This window comes from Liolophura sinensis, chromosome 3 (assembly GCF_032854445.1).
Source record: "Liolophura sinensis isolate JHLJ2023 chromosome 3, CUHK_Ljap_v2, whole genome shotgun sequence".
Taxonomy (NCBI): domain Eukaryota; kingdom Metazoa; phylum Mollusca; class Polyplacophora; order Chitonida; family Chitonidae; genus Liolophura; species Liolophura sinensis.
This window is the reverse complement of record NC_088297.1, coordinates 7,963,803-7,978,571: the sequence shown is the minus strand read 5'-3', so window position 1 is coordinate 7,978,571 and position 14,769 is coordinate 7,963,803. Positions and strand designations below refer to the sequence as shown.

The 14,769-nt window shown below is 42.0% G+C and overlaps 1 protein-coding gene across 1 annotated transcript; it reads left to right on the top strand.

The window, feature by feature from the left end:
* Positions 1-233: 233 nt before the first annotated feature.
* Positions 234-11,845, top strand: LOC135463943 (uncharacterized). Its single transcript, XM_064741407.1, has 9 exons — positions 234-1,519; positions 2,076-2,358; positions 5,210-5,320; positions 6,319-6,516; positions 7,809-8,078; positions 8,946-9,145; positions 10,798-10,916; positions 11,293-11,353; positions 11,548-11,845. Exons 1-9 carry the CDS (start codon positions 809-811, stop codon positions 11,644-11,646), a joined length of 2,052 nt encoding a protein of 683 aa, XP_064597477.1. The 5' UTR covers positions 234-808; the 3' UTR covers positions 11,647-11,845.
* The last annotated feature ends 2,924 nt before the right edge of the window (positions 11,846-14,769 follow it).

The following is a 14,769-nucleotide window of genomic DNA, read 5'->3' as shown; positions in this document are numbered from 1 at the left end:
AAACCCGATCCGCACAGAGTTAGGGTCATGTAGCTTTTCGGCTTTCATGATATAGAAAGAGCGTTAGTTTTTCACGAGTCTGGGACAGACAGTGTAAATGTGTTTTTTGACAACACATGTCTTGGTCTTTGGTCTTTTCAGACACAAACCCTTAGTACGGTTCTGGCGCATGGGAATAGTTCGTTATATAGTGTACATGTAGTCATGTCAGTAATGCGCTGGCGTCCATTTACATGTACCATGGACTTGTCCTATGACTTAAGTCTTTATAATCAGTGATAGGACTGCGTTAAGTGTCAGTTAAATGGTGCCCGTGCTTCTGCCAAGCTTCTGTCACGCTTCACAGTTGGTAAAAGAGACAACGTGCTTCAGAGGATAAATCGCCACGATATTACTGAAATACTGCCGATGTGGCGTGAAGCCAAAGTCACGCTTCACAGCTCGTAAAAGAAACAATGTGCTTCAGAGGATAAATCGCCACGATATTACTGAAATACTGCCGATGTGGCGTGAAGCCAAAGTCACGCTTCACAGTTGGTAAAAGAGACAATGTGCTTCAGAGGATAAATCGCCACGATATTACTGAAATACTGTCGATGTGGCGTCAAGCCAAAGTCATTCATTCAGAGGAAAGAGGCGCTTCATTTTGCTACGCTTCAGAGTTGTTTAAAGACATAACACGCTTCAGAGGAAAAGTCTGACAGGAGCAAACATACTTGAGGTTGCTACGCATCGGGGATGGTAAAAGAGACAACGTGCTAAAGAGGAAGAAAAAGTGCTACACGGATTACTACATGACTAAGAGATAATGGGTGCTGCCGCCAGTACAGCCGCTGTTCGTGAGTCACGTGTCATTAGGCTCTCTGGAACTTCCGGTAGTACATCGGACAGTTTAAATGGGGAGAACGGTGAAACCAACAACACTGCAACAACAACAACAGCTGACCCCGACACCGGCAAAGCTGAAAGTGCTTTGGATAAGGAGCACAGTACAGCCGGCCAATCAGTCAAATCCTCAGACACCGAGACTGACACGCAGCAAGAACGTGAAAATAACATCTCGTGTCTGAAACGAGAAAAATCCGAATGGAGAAAAGGAATAGACTTTGGACAAAACTCAGTGGAGAATCTAAAGGAGACATTTTCGAATTGGGACTCGGGAAAGGCTGACGAGTTGCTAGAATGTCTTCTTCAATTTTCAGTGCTGTACTCAAAACTCGGGAACAAAAACGATCGTAAGCAACGATTTTGTAAGCGCGAGCTTGGCAGTGAGATGGTGCGAGTTGGCGCCATAGACATCATGTGCGACATCTGTGTAAGAATTCTGAACAGGGCAAACAGAGGCAAGGACATCCCTCTCAAGGAGTTCCAGATTCTAGACGAAGCCTTGGTGAATGTGCTGAACCTGACAGATGAATCGGTAGATGTGTCGGAGAGAGTCTGTCAGAAGGAGGGCGTGCTGGAAGCCCTGGCCGAGTGTATGGTCTGCAGAGATATGGCGTCATGGGAAGGCGCTCATGTAGGTCTTTGTGAAAAAGAAAAGACATTTAATCTTGATTTATTTATTTACATGTATTTCATTGGAATTTACGCAGTATTTAAAAATATTATAGTGGGATGAAATCGGGGAGTGCCTCTACTATCCGTAGCTTCTTTGCAGGGCTTTCCACTTACGACTGGAGTGTAATTCTGGGCCAGTGACGTCTAATAAATTGCAGCTATCATCACTATAATTTTCACCTTATTCTGCTTAAGTGCAAGTTGGGACATCTTAAGCATTTACACGAAGAGTTAGAATAAACCCCTAACTGATTTAATTTGAGTGGTCTGATTTCGACGATAATACGTGTGACCATTCGCCAACCATCACACTGTGGTCACTGCTCTAGTTTTATACTTTATTCTGTAGTTTTCTATATTTTAAACATAAACTTTCATTAATCGTTCTACGAAAAACTCAAATGTAGTTTGTAACAAATAGGTGTTAATTTTTAAACATGACTACATTTGCTATATCTCCCCTGACGTTAAGCGCATCAGTCGTCTTTCAGGGATACGTACGCCTTGTCTTTCAGAACTTGATTGGTATCATCTACAACTGCAGCCGACGACCTTCCAATAAAGACAGACTGAGGAGCATAGGCTTCACGTGGATGTTACGTCGTCTCCTCCTCATTGACGACAATCTGAAGTTGTTTCTTGTGTCCGTGGCTTTAGCCGGCATCCTCACTGATGAGGAAAGCAAACTGTTCCAAACAGATGACCGCGCCATTAGAGTGACGCTTCAGCTTTTCAAACAGACGTTAATGTCAAGTGATCACCGGTTTAATGGACTGTCTTCTCACGAGTTGGCTGAAGGTAGGTGCAGTGGGCTGAAGATAGGTGCAGTTGGCTGATGGTTGGTGCAATTAGCTAGGGGTAGTTGCTGAGGGTAGATGCATTTCGCTAAAGTTAGGTGTGGTTAGCTGAGGGTAGGCGCAATTGTCTGGGGGCAAGTGCATTTGGTTAAGGATATGTGCAGTTGGCTGAGAGTAGGCGCAGTTGGCCGGGGGTATTGGCAACTAGTTGAAGGTATGTGCAGATGGTTGAGGGTAGGTTCAGTTTGGCGGAGAGTAGATGCAGTTGGCTGAGGGTATTTGGAGCTACTTGAATTTTATCTGCAGATAGCTGAAGGTAGGTGGAGTTGGCGGAAGCACTTGGCTGAGGGTAGGTTCAGTTGGTGGAGGGTAGGTGCAGTTAGCCGAGGGTTGGTCAAGTTGACCGATGATATGTGCAGTTAGCTAAGGGTAGGTGCAGTTGGTGGGTGGTAGATGCAGATGGTCGAAGATAGGTGCGATTAGTTGAGGGTAGGTGCAGTTGGTGGATGGTAGGTGCAGATGGTTGAAGGTAGGTGCGGTTGGTTGAGGGTAGATGCATTTGGATGAGGGCACATGTACTTGGTTGAGGGTAGGCGCAATTGTCTGGGGGCAAGTGCATTTGGTTAAGGATATGTGCAGTTGGCTGAGAGTAGGCGCAGTTGGCCGGGGGTATTGGCAACTAGTCGAAGGTATGTGCAGATGGTTGAGGGTAGGTTCAGTTTGGCGGAGAGTAGATGCAGTTGGCTGAGGGTATTTGGATCTACTTGAATTTTATGTGCAGATATCTGAAGGTAGGTGGAGTTGGCGGAAGCACTTGGCTGAGGGTAGGTTCAGTTGGTGGAGGGTAGGTGCAGTTAGCCGAGGGTTGATCAAGTTGACCGATGATATGTGCAGTTTGCTAAGGGTAGGTGCAGTTGGTGGGTGGTAGATGCAGATGGTCGAAGATAGGTGCGATTGGTTGAGGGTAGGTGCAGTTGGTGGATGGTAGGTGCAAATGGTTGAAAGTAGGTGCGGTTGGTTTAGGGTAGGGGCAGTTGGTTGAGGGTAGGGGCAGTTGGTTGAGGATAGGTGCAGTTGGTTGAGGGTAGGTGCAGATGGTTGAAGGTAGGTGCGGTTGGTTGAGGGTAGGGGCAGTTGGTTGAGGGTAGGGGCAGTTGGTTGAGGGTAGGTGCAGTTGGTGGATGGTAGGTGCAGATGGTTGAAGGTAGGTGCGGTTGGTTGAGGGTAGGGGCAGTTGGTTGAGGGTAGGTGCAGCTGGTTGAGGGTAGATGCAGTTGGCAGAGGGTAGAGGCAGTTATCTGAGGGTAGGGGCAGCTGGTTGAGGGTAGAGGCAGTTGGCAGAGGGTAGAGGCAGTTATCTGAGGGTAGGTGTGATGACGGAGGGTAGGGGCAGTTGGTTGAGGGTAGGTGCAGTTGGTTGAGGATAGATGCAGTTGGCAGAGGGTAGAGGCAGTTATCTGAGGGTAGGTGTGATGACGCAGGGTAGATGCATTTGGATGAGGGCACATGTACTTGGTTGAGGGTAGGTGCAGTCGGCTGAGGGTAGGTAAAGTTGGCTGAGGGTAGGTGCAGTCGGCTGAGGGTAGATTCAGTTGGTTGAGGATAGATGCAGTTGGCAGAGGGTAGAGGCAGTTATCTGAGGGTAGGTGTGATGACGCAGGGTAGATGCATTTGGATGAGGGCACATGTACTTGGTTGAGGGTAGGTGCAGTCAGCTGAGGGTAGGTAAAGTTGGCTGAGGGTAGGTTAAGTTGGCGGAGGGTAGATGCAGTTAGAGAAGGGTAGGTGAGCTGGAGGAATGTAGGTACAGGTAATGAAGGGAAGTTGCGGTTGATTGAGGGCATGTGTTGTTGGCTGAGGGTAGATGAAGTCGGCTGAGAGTAGATGTTGGCTGAGGGCAAGTGCAGACGAGGAATAAGTAGCCACTGTGTTAGCATTTACGTGACCATTTGCGAGTTTCCACACTGTAGTCCCTTCTGTGGTTTCACTGTCCAGTTTGGTGTTCTTTTATTTTAGGGGTATTATTTAAGCATGGTTTGGAAAGAAATTGTAAAGTATATTGACACTGTTAACATTAAACATAAATGTATTAGTTTAAAAGTGCATCTTTTTAATTGAAAATGTCAAAGTTGATTCATAGATGCTTCCCAAATGTTTTTTTTCTGGGGGAAAAATGCTGATCCCGTGTCACTGTAATGTGACTGGGTGGGGTGACTTCGGCATGATACTTCAGTGACGGCAGCACTTTGGCGGCATGGGATCGCCCAGCCAAAAGGAGATACAGTATATGTGCACAGGCCTGGTATGACTCCTTGTCGTCATATGACTGAAAAATTGTTAAGCGTGAGGTCAAAAAGCTCAAGCATACATGCATACACAGGTATATTCCAGGCGTATAACTCTATACTTAGATTCATATAGACGCCTGACCTAAAGTGTCATGTGGACATATGCATACATAGGTATATTCCAGGCGTATAACCCTATACTTAGAGTCATACGGACGTCTGACCTAAAATGTCATGTGGACTTGTATCATGTATATCTGACTTAGCTCGGCCATGTGTATGATTGAATATGATAGTACTGATTAATGAGCAGAATTAATTTGTTAATTTTGCAGAATGAAGAGTAAAGCCAGAACAACAGCGACAGTGTAACAGTTGGAATATATTCACCTGAATCGGGCGAAATATGGCTCCTTGTCAACTTACAACTGTCATGGTTTTCATGAGAATGCTTAAATAAATAAATAAAGCAAAAATGCAGTGATATAAATTGCAATTTATAAGACGTTACTGGCATACAAATACCCAAATAACTAAATCTCAATTACTCTTTGCTCGCTGTAGCTACATCTCGACTTGGGATCAGTGACTCCAGCAAAAAACTTCTACTTGATGTCGGCTTCTTGGTTCCCCTTCAGAAGTTGTGTCAGAAGGGGGATGTTGAGGAACAGGCAGGTAAGGTAACATTTATTTATTTATTTATTTATTTATTCACTTATTTATGTATTGGTTTGTGCCATACTCCAGAATTTTACAAATGAAACAGCATGGCTTCTTTTTCCCAAAATAAGGACGCATTATAATAAAACACAGCGTGAAGCCATGGTAGCGACGACAGCTGGCGTAATAGCTGACAAAATGGTCACAGGTAACCTGTGAAATACGGCTTCTTGTCTGTTTACATCAGTTAGGATTTTAGTCTATCTGCTCAGGTAAATGCTTAAATGGTAGCAAATTACAAGCCCTGTTCCAACGTGGCTTAAGCAGGATTAGGTTAACCAATTCATCTTAGTTGTCATTCATTGTTTTTGTGGTCCAGAAATACGCAAAATGCTCTCATCACAGTTAACATACAATAACATTAAAACAATGCAAAGGTACCAGAGGCTGATTCCATGATGTCAAAATTTAAAACCTCTTCACAGTGCTTACTTTTTGGTGCTGGAAGTTGCAATTTGGACACATTTGTCTTACAATAACATTGATGAAGTGGATAAAAGTTTGATTTCTAAAACCGAAACATAAGCTTTAAGATCGTATTTCAAATTTTAACTGAAATCAGAAATGGCTTTATGGAATAGTCTCCAGGTCTCACGGATGGTTAGTCCACCAGCAGAATCCTGGTTTATGTAGGAATACAACATAATAAATAACCTGCAGCATAGCGAATAAGTCCTCTCCAGCCCTAAGTGGGAAGGTCTTCAAGCAACCCGCGGATCGTCGTGGGTTTCCTACGGGCTTTTGCCGGTTTCCTCCCACCATAATGCTGGCTGCCGTCGTATAAGTGAAATATTCTTGAGTACGGTGTAAATTACAAATCAAATAAATAAATAAATAAATCACAGCGAAAAAAACATGTCCCTACATGAGGAGAATTTATGTAGAGAGCCATTATGGAATATTGGTTTAGTGAGAGGAAGCAATACATACTGACTGAATCCTTTCTCTTACAGAAGGGTTGAGCGCCATATGGACTTTAGCGTTCCACAAAGACGTGCGTGAAGCGATCCTTTCACAGAAAGGCCTGGTGGACATTCTGATCAGCCTCAAGAAGTCCCCAGATGAGGCAGTGAGGACAAAGGCTGCTAACATACTTTGGACACTCCGTGAAGATCTCAGGTCCTCAACTGTACCCAACTTTAAGGCCATCGGTAAGTACATATTTGTCTATCATTTTAAGAAGTGCTCTCTTTCCATATTCTAATCAATGCATTTCAGTTTATGTACCCGTATTCATCTTAATTTTTTTTGTTATTTTGTATTTAATTTGTATATCTTTTTTAAGGCCATACCTAAGACATTTCCCCGTGTCCGCTGGCAGTGGTACACCGATAACGTTTGGTTATATGCTGATAAAACTTCCCCACTAGGGATGTTACGTACGCCATTATTATTGCAGACAACTGCTCTTTAACGAACGTCAGCTTCCTCTACAGTTTATTGTCACCAAGGCCCCACGAACATTTTGGGGTGGCACAACACATATGCTGTAGATATTTCTTGTTGGCGGCAGAGGATTTGAACCCATACCTCGTGTGTTTTATCCATGTAAAAATCATCATACCCTCTCCGTCTCGAGCCTCTTCTCCTTTGGGTTAAAATTGTTTTAAAAAATAAAGATTGATTTGATTTGATTTTATTCATTTGATTGGTGTTTTCTTACGCCGTACTCAAGAATATTTCACTTATACGACGGCGGCCAGCATTATGGTGGGTGAAAACCGTGCAGAGCCCGGGGGAAACCCACGACCATCTGCAGGCAGACCTTCCGACTCACGGCAGGTGAGGAAGCCAGAGATAAAGACATTGAGATAATCTGAATCGTCCTCGTAATCCCGAGAAAAAGCGCAGTGTCTCTTTTACATGTCTCGGACAATCGATATGGAAACACTTTTTGTTGCTTACCGATTTGCCTGATGTTGCGTTAATCAAGAAAACATTAGATCATTGGGTGCTGACGTGTACCCACTAAAAACGCTGTACTAACGTTATAGTCATTGTTTCTGCATAACTGCTTTACCTGCTACCAGTTCTGTCTCATTCAAATGGATATAAGGAGTATGATGGACATGTATGAGAAGTTTTGTTTTCATTTATACCCAATCAACGGTGTTACATGTCGCAAATGCTTTTGAAATATGGTTTCAAATATGCTGAGCCCCATTCATTTGGTTTCGCCAGCTCCTCTCGGATCTGAAGTGGATGATGTGTTTGTAATCTTTTGTTTAGCCTCGATAAAATAGTTCCTCGTTTGAAAATTTAGATCTGGAAATGAAGAAATGCTTTGCTTCGTTTTTGGGTGTTTACACTTTCCCAAAATGTAGAACGTCAAATACACTTCCCGTTCTGAATGAACTTAATGCAATTAATGCACTCCAAATATTGGATCTCAATATCAGTTTCTGAGAGAATACTATTTTAGGGCATACCGTACTCCTTTCAGGAGAGAAATTGTGCCGGAAGCCTGTAAAGGAGAAGAATGACTCGTCTGACTCGGGACGCCATATTATGATAAGTTACCAATGGCTTGTGAAGAAGGAGGTGATCTTCAGACTACACGAGACCCTGGAGGAGCATGGCTACCGGGTTTGGATTGACAGACAGGAGATGAAGGGCTCGATGACGGATGCCATGGCTTTGGCCGTGGAGGAGTCCGACGTCTTTCTAATGTGTATCTCCCAGAATTACAAACAGAGCGACAATTGTAGAGCGGGTGAGTTGGCATGTCCTTTCACTAAATGCGCTTCTAGCCTCTACATGTAGCAAATACTATTGATATTTACATGTAAAAGTATATTCTAATAATACACATATTTGCAAGAAGTGATGGATAATTACTACACAAAATGTTCGACTGAGTGATGACAGGAATAAAATGGCAGTCTTCTTTCACCCTTAAAGTGTTTATGAATGTTATCCTTCTAATTCACTTAAAACAAGCATTTTACTAATCAGTGATTGAATATCAGTCAATAATTTGTTTTTTTTTGTTCATAGAATTTCTACCCATTTAATCAGTCTATTTTATTAACTGAGTTTCCATGTGTATTTGAATCCAGAAGCGTTAGAGGGACATATTTGTTTATTTTTTTATCTGATTGGTGTTTTACGCCGTACGACGGCGGCCAGCATTATCGTGGAAGGAAAACGGGCAGAGCCCGGGTGAAACCCACGACTATCCGCAGGTTGTTGCCATACCTTCCCACGTACTTAGAAGGACATAATATAAACAATCACTGGATCTCGGATTTATACCTGTATAGCGCTCTTGGGAAATCAATTAAAGTACTCAAATCAATCAGTCAATCAATAAATCAATGATTAAAGCAATATCTGGATTTGAATTAATCAGTCAACTTACAAATATAATAAAGCTTCTAGAATAGACAGCAAAACCAGAGCAGCGACGTCAGTGTGATAATGGGCAAATTGTCACATACGATACGGCCTCTTGACAATTTACTTCAAGAAGGGGTTTTATCCTTACTGTTCATGTATAATATAAATGCTTAAATAGTAGTAAATTATGCGCCCCCTAGCACAATGGCTTAAGCAGATTACTATGCTAATCCACATACAGAGGCGGAATACGCGTATTTTCACAAAAAACACATCATACCCATTTTGATGGATTCCAAATACGTGGCTGATGGTTGGCTCGGCTTGATCAAAGGACTCAAGAAACACTATGACTTTAGCGATGAAGAATTCTTCGATGTCATGTTTGAGGATTTACTGAAGGAGATAGGAGGAAAGGGAAAAGGTGCAAAAAGTAACCAGGTATGCTTTCTTCATTGCATAGTCGGGCGTATCTCCAATTTCCCTCTGTATTGATTTATTTGTTTATTTTTTTTACTATTATTATTTAAAGGCCGCGCCGGCACGTCTTCGGTTATAATGCTTTAGTGTTTGGGGTTTACCGTCGTACTTGACAATTTTTCAGTCATATGACGACGAAGGAATACTTAGAGTGCATGTAATGTACCTCCTTGTCGCAGGACGGATTTCCACCGCTCTTTTATCTAGTGCTGCTTCACTGAGACGACTTACCGAAGGCAAGTAAGCCGCCCCGCCCGAGCAATTATACTGATACGGGTCAAACAGTCGTTGCACTATCCCCTTCATGCTGAACCCCAAGCGAGAAAAAACTTCCTCTTTTTAAGGCCTTAGGTGTGACTCGACCCAGGATTGACCCTGGATTTACTGCTCCCAAAGCGGACGCTCTACCAACTCATCGGTTATACAATGACTGTCATTCTTTTTATGGCTGTGGGTAGCCGGAGTGTCCAGGGTAAACTAATGAACTTTCTCACCTGTGACTTATAAATATATATGCCGTCTATAAAAAGACAAGTGGCCTTCAAGGAACGCAAAAACCGCGATAATACGCGCTCCGTCAACCGTTTGTCATCATCAAGCCACACACGAACAGTTAGAGCAAAAAGTAAAGGTTGACTATCCAGCTTGAACACATTTTGCTCGAGGGCTGGTTATCTAGGTTCATTTATGCTGTACGCCTAGGTCGTTCATCTAGCCTGTTGGTTGGTTTTCAGCCCTTGTTGTCTTTTTCAACATTTTCTTCCCTTCCGTGTCCTTAAGGTTTTGATAGCAATAAATGATCAATAGTGATCACCAATATGACATGAACATTGATCTCATTCGGCGTGAATAAAAACCGTGTGCCTATATTGTGGTAAAGTTCGTCAGTTTCTTGCCGGGATGCCGATGTTTTATTCCTAACGCTCTTGAATGAACCAATCCCTGGATGGACACAGTTGTCATCTTATTATCGTTTCGTCATGAGAGGCCCAATAATTTTTAGGCTACCGACAGGCGCCGGAATAATCTAATAGTCTACAGTGTACTTCCTTTTCGGATGCATCAATACTGCTTGTCAGGCTTAGATATATAAAAGCGTCATGTACGACACTGGTATACCATTCGTAGTCCGTAAAGGGCGTTCCAAATCGATAATCGCAAGATCCATTTCCAAAACAACGTTTAACACTAGCTCCCAAAGACAAAGGTATGTAAGAAATTATACAAATAGGAAATGAAGCCGGTAACACACAAGAGAGAAGCGGGCATCAGTTTTCAACGATGCCAACCAGACAGTGGATATTCCGGGCATGAATTCCATATCAAAGTTCAAATTCGTAGCCCATGAATGAGTTCCAGGTCAAATAAACTCCTCCAAACACGTTAGCTTCATTTATTAACCAATGGTAGAATCAGCTGCCAATAAAATCATGCTTATGTGTTATTTGCTTTAAGCTAGCTGCTATGAGAGGCTCTTTGGGAGGGCAGCGCCGATGTTTTGTCGCTGTTGGGTATTGTATATATACTTTGTGTCGATGTCCTCGATCGAGGGGTGCATATATTAGCGGCTCATTTTTTCATGACTGTTCTTTCCGTTTTCTAATCTGCCTTAGCCCATAGTGCTATCGGGTTCGAATAGCCAGAGTGGTCATGGTGGCTTACCGGTGAGTGGCGTTCCTAACTGGACACAGAAGCGTGTCAGGCAGTGGCTTCACGAGACCGAATGTCACGGGTAAATACCTTTTCCTTAAAGAGCGTATATCTCTGATACACTTAATTTTAACCCATTTCATGGTTTCTGCCAAAATAGCTTATAAATATTTCTTGTTTTTTTTTTCAACCAAATCTACCGGCCTGCTTGAAGATGTCAATGCCATGCCTTCTACGCCTTGTTTCGTTCTTTTGTTGTGATGCGGCATACTTGCGCATGCGTGCTGGTTGCACGGTGACTTTATATACAAGCCTCACAGTAACTGCAAAATGTGTTGTTTTTTTCTGTTTGGCGGGACGATTGGTTAGATGCGTTCGCATAGACTCTCAGGACTATTTCATGGGGATCTCCTTATAAGAATAAAATCGTGCTCAAAGTCTTTTGTCTTTTTATATAGGAAGTCTCTGCAGAATTTTACTGGCAAACAACTGATGTTTCTCAAACAGCTTAAGAAAGAGGTGGGTTTTTTTTCAGCTCTGAAATAATAAAAAATATTTCATTTCAAAGAACATACATGTATTTGGCCAATTTTATACGAAGAAGTCTGCAGAAGTTATTAGCAATCCACATTCGTAAATTTAACTTTAATCTGTATTTTTGTAAGTAAATACATAAACACGTGTATGGAGATAACTTTCGTTTTTCATTTTAGGCCCCAGAGTATTTCTATTATTTTCTGGAGACGAAGATTAAACTCCGTGATATTGACCAACTGACAGCGTTTGTGGCCGCTTTGAGCTCAATACGTTGACAACTGTAGACTATTGCCTAAACGTACCTGTGTGTTTTTGGAGACAAGACCGAATCCAAGAGACGTCCTGGAACGGACACCGTTCGTGGTCGCTTTGACCTCTATATGTCAATGATGGTTCAGCTTTTTAAGGTACCGGTATATTCTTGACGACAGACCAAACTCGGCCTCATACAACAGATAACGTAGTTTGAGGATCATCTGGACGTTGTTCCGATGCTGTCATCCGTGCCTACTCCACAGAGTGTTATTTATTTAGTTCTTAGACCTAGTCAGAGGTGGGACTGTCTCGAAATTTCTCCGAGCTAACAAATGAAGCCTGGGAAAGGGGCGTGATGACCCTAATATTGCTTACCTCTGAATACCCTTTGCCAGACCATCTCAGCGTGGTACATTTTATTGGGCGAGACTGTTCATGCTGGTGTGCAGTAAGTTGTATCGGTTTCAGAAATATTGACTGGTACATAAATAATGCCGGACTGTTCAGCGTATGACGCCAATCAGTACCCAGAATAAATTACGGGCATTTTGCTAGTAATTACAAATTATAAAAGCAAAATATGCTCTTGAGAGCGACAAATCCCAAATAACTAACTAAATAAATAAATGGATAAATAAACCCAGATGTTGTTGTCTCTGAGAAGGCATGTATACTTGGGTTAAACGTTGTACGGCAAGGCGTCATTAGGTGCGTGAACATATACTGTGTCTTTATGTGGCAGAGTGAGCCAATGCAGCCAATGCTTTTGGCACTCAAGTATCATGCTGAAAACACCAGACATGACACCCCGTCAAATCATACTACATGTATGCTCACACCAGGCCAACCAGTCGTTTCCTTGCACTAACTTCTCAGTACTGAGTGCCAAGCGAGGCAGTAACAATTAACATTTTCAAAGTGTTTGATATGACCCGACCAGGGTATGGTCCCGGGTCTACCGACTTCGATGCGGAAGATCTAACCGAAGCGGTCTTTCTGAGGAAGATTTTGTTTCCTGTGGATATGCTGTAATCTACAGCAGTATTTGAAGATAAACACGATTTTAAAACATTGGTTGGAGAAACAGACATTTTTCAACAACAGTGCCTGAAGACTTTATTGAGAAATTATCATATTTATCATTTTATCATCATATTTACAACGCCATCCAGACATATCGACATATTGTGCAATGTTTCACATTTTATAACAATAAATGACGGCGCATTCTAAACAATAAATAATACAGATTTTTAAACATCTGTACGAATGGGAGTAAAGAAACGTGGATCCCGCTTCCAAATATGAAATGACTGTCCAAATACATTACAATCGGAATCAACCAACAAAAATAAAATAAAATAAAATAAACGATTTATTTTGACGGAATTTAGGCCTAACGCCAGTCACAAGTTAAGCCAATGTTAATAATTTGATGATACGGAGGATGAGAAATGCAATGTCACCAGGAGCAATAATAAAACAAATGCTGCAATCAAATACAGTAATTTATCTATGACTGGCCTAGTTTATTTCTTTATTTATTTGGTTAGTGTTTTGTGCCCCTACTCAAGAATATTTCACTTATACGACGGCGGCCAGCATTGTGGTGGGAGGAAACTCGGCAGAGCCCGGGGAAAACCCACGACCATCCGCAGGCTGCTGGCAGACCTTCCCACATACGACTGGCCTAGTGTGTATCTCAACCCTTACTAACGACACACTCTGCCCGTATTCCTCTCAACATAATGCTAGCTACCTCATTACAAGGGAAGTATTCTGGAGAACGGTGTAAAACATCGAGAAACGAATAAATAGACAATTAACGACAGCAGTAGTATAACAATGGTAATATTTTAACAGATAAAAATCACGTACAAGATATAAAAATATATGAAAGATATATAAAAATGTTTGCAAAAACATAACATAAAATTTACATCAAGCCTGAATAAAAACATCTGCATTTTATAACTAAACCGCATTATTTTGTCAGTAAATAGGTAATATATTTCAACCTTGTCAAAAATGTTATTGTTTTTGCCCCATCAGGGTCCAAAAAACACGTATAGAAGATAAAGGTCAATGCAACAACAAAGTTGATTCAGTAAATCTGGCCTTGAATATATCATCACTGGATATTGGTGCATGTAACATCATCCGTGGCTAATGCTAAACCACTATGTATAAAGATATAAACAGTAAATACTTAAATAAGAAAATAAATGAAAATTCAAAAACTGTACAGTTCAATCATGTATCTTCTTTACAGAAGATGACCACTGTTTAGGACCATAGTCTGACAGCTTTCGTAGCCCACTCACAAGGATAATTCTGTAAATCAAACGCCAGAAAGCATCTTATCTCTGTATATGTAATTTCAAGATCCACCCCGCTCGGCTCCTATGCCTCGCCCCTCTGCCAGTCCCAACCCCCGAGCCCAAATCCCAGCTTTTTAAACTCACCATCACCCCGCCACTCTGCCAATCCCCACCGCCATCCCAACAAGACAAGCAATCAAGTCACCCCCTTCCTCCACTGAGCCACTTCCTCACCTCAACCCCACCCCCTAGCAAGCCACTTCCTCATCTCCACCACCCCACCAAACCACTTCCTCACCTTCACACCACCACTCTCATCTCCGGTCACTCCCTGTGGACATGTGTGCACCAAAATTACTATGGACGGTTTTCCATTTTGTCAATACTGAGAAACAGATAGTTCACAATATGTCGTTAAAGTCATCTTAGAAACGAACACACATTTTTATTCTTTTAACACTTACAGTAAGCCGACATGTAAATTTAGCATGAAAAATTAGGAAAATGCAGGAATATATCCTGTTTGGGTGGGGGGGATCCCAGGAACAAACGTTAACACATGTACATCACCATAGACCTCAAAAGAGGTTCTAATTACATAAAGTGAACATAAATATGATAAACAACCACGTACGTAAATCTACATAAAACACAGGTACACGGATACAGAATGTTGTTACGTGTAGATAGCACAGGTGAGCTCAATATCACAGATCATCTTTAACATCACAATATGCATAATTCAAACATGCTTAAAGTAAAACAAACACATATCTACATGTATATTATAAAGGTCAGTTGAAATACGATTAAAAAGCATAT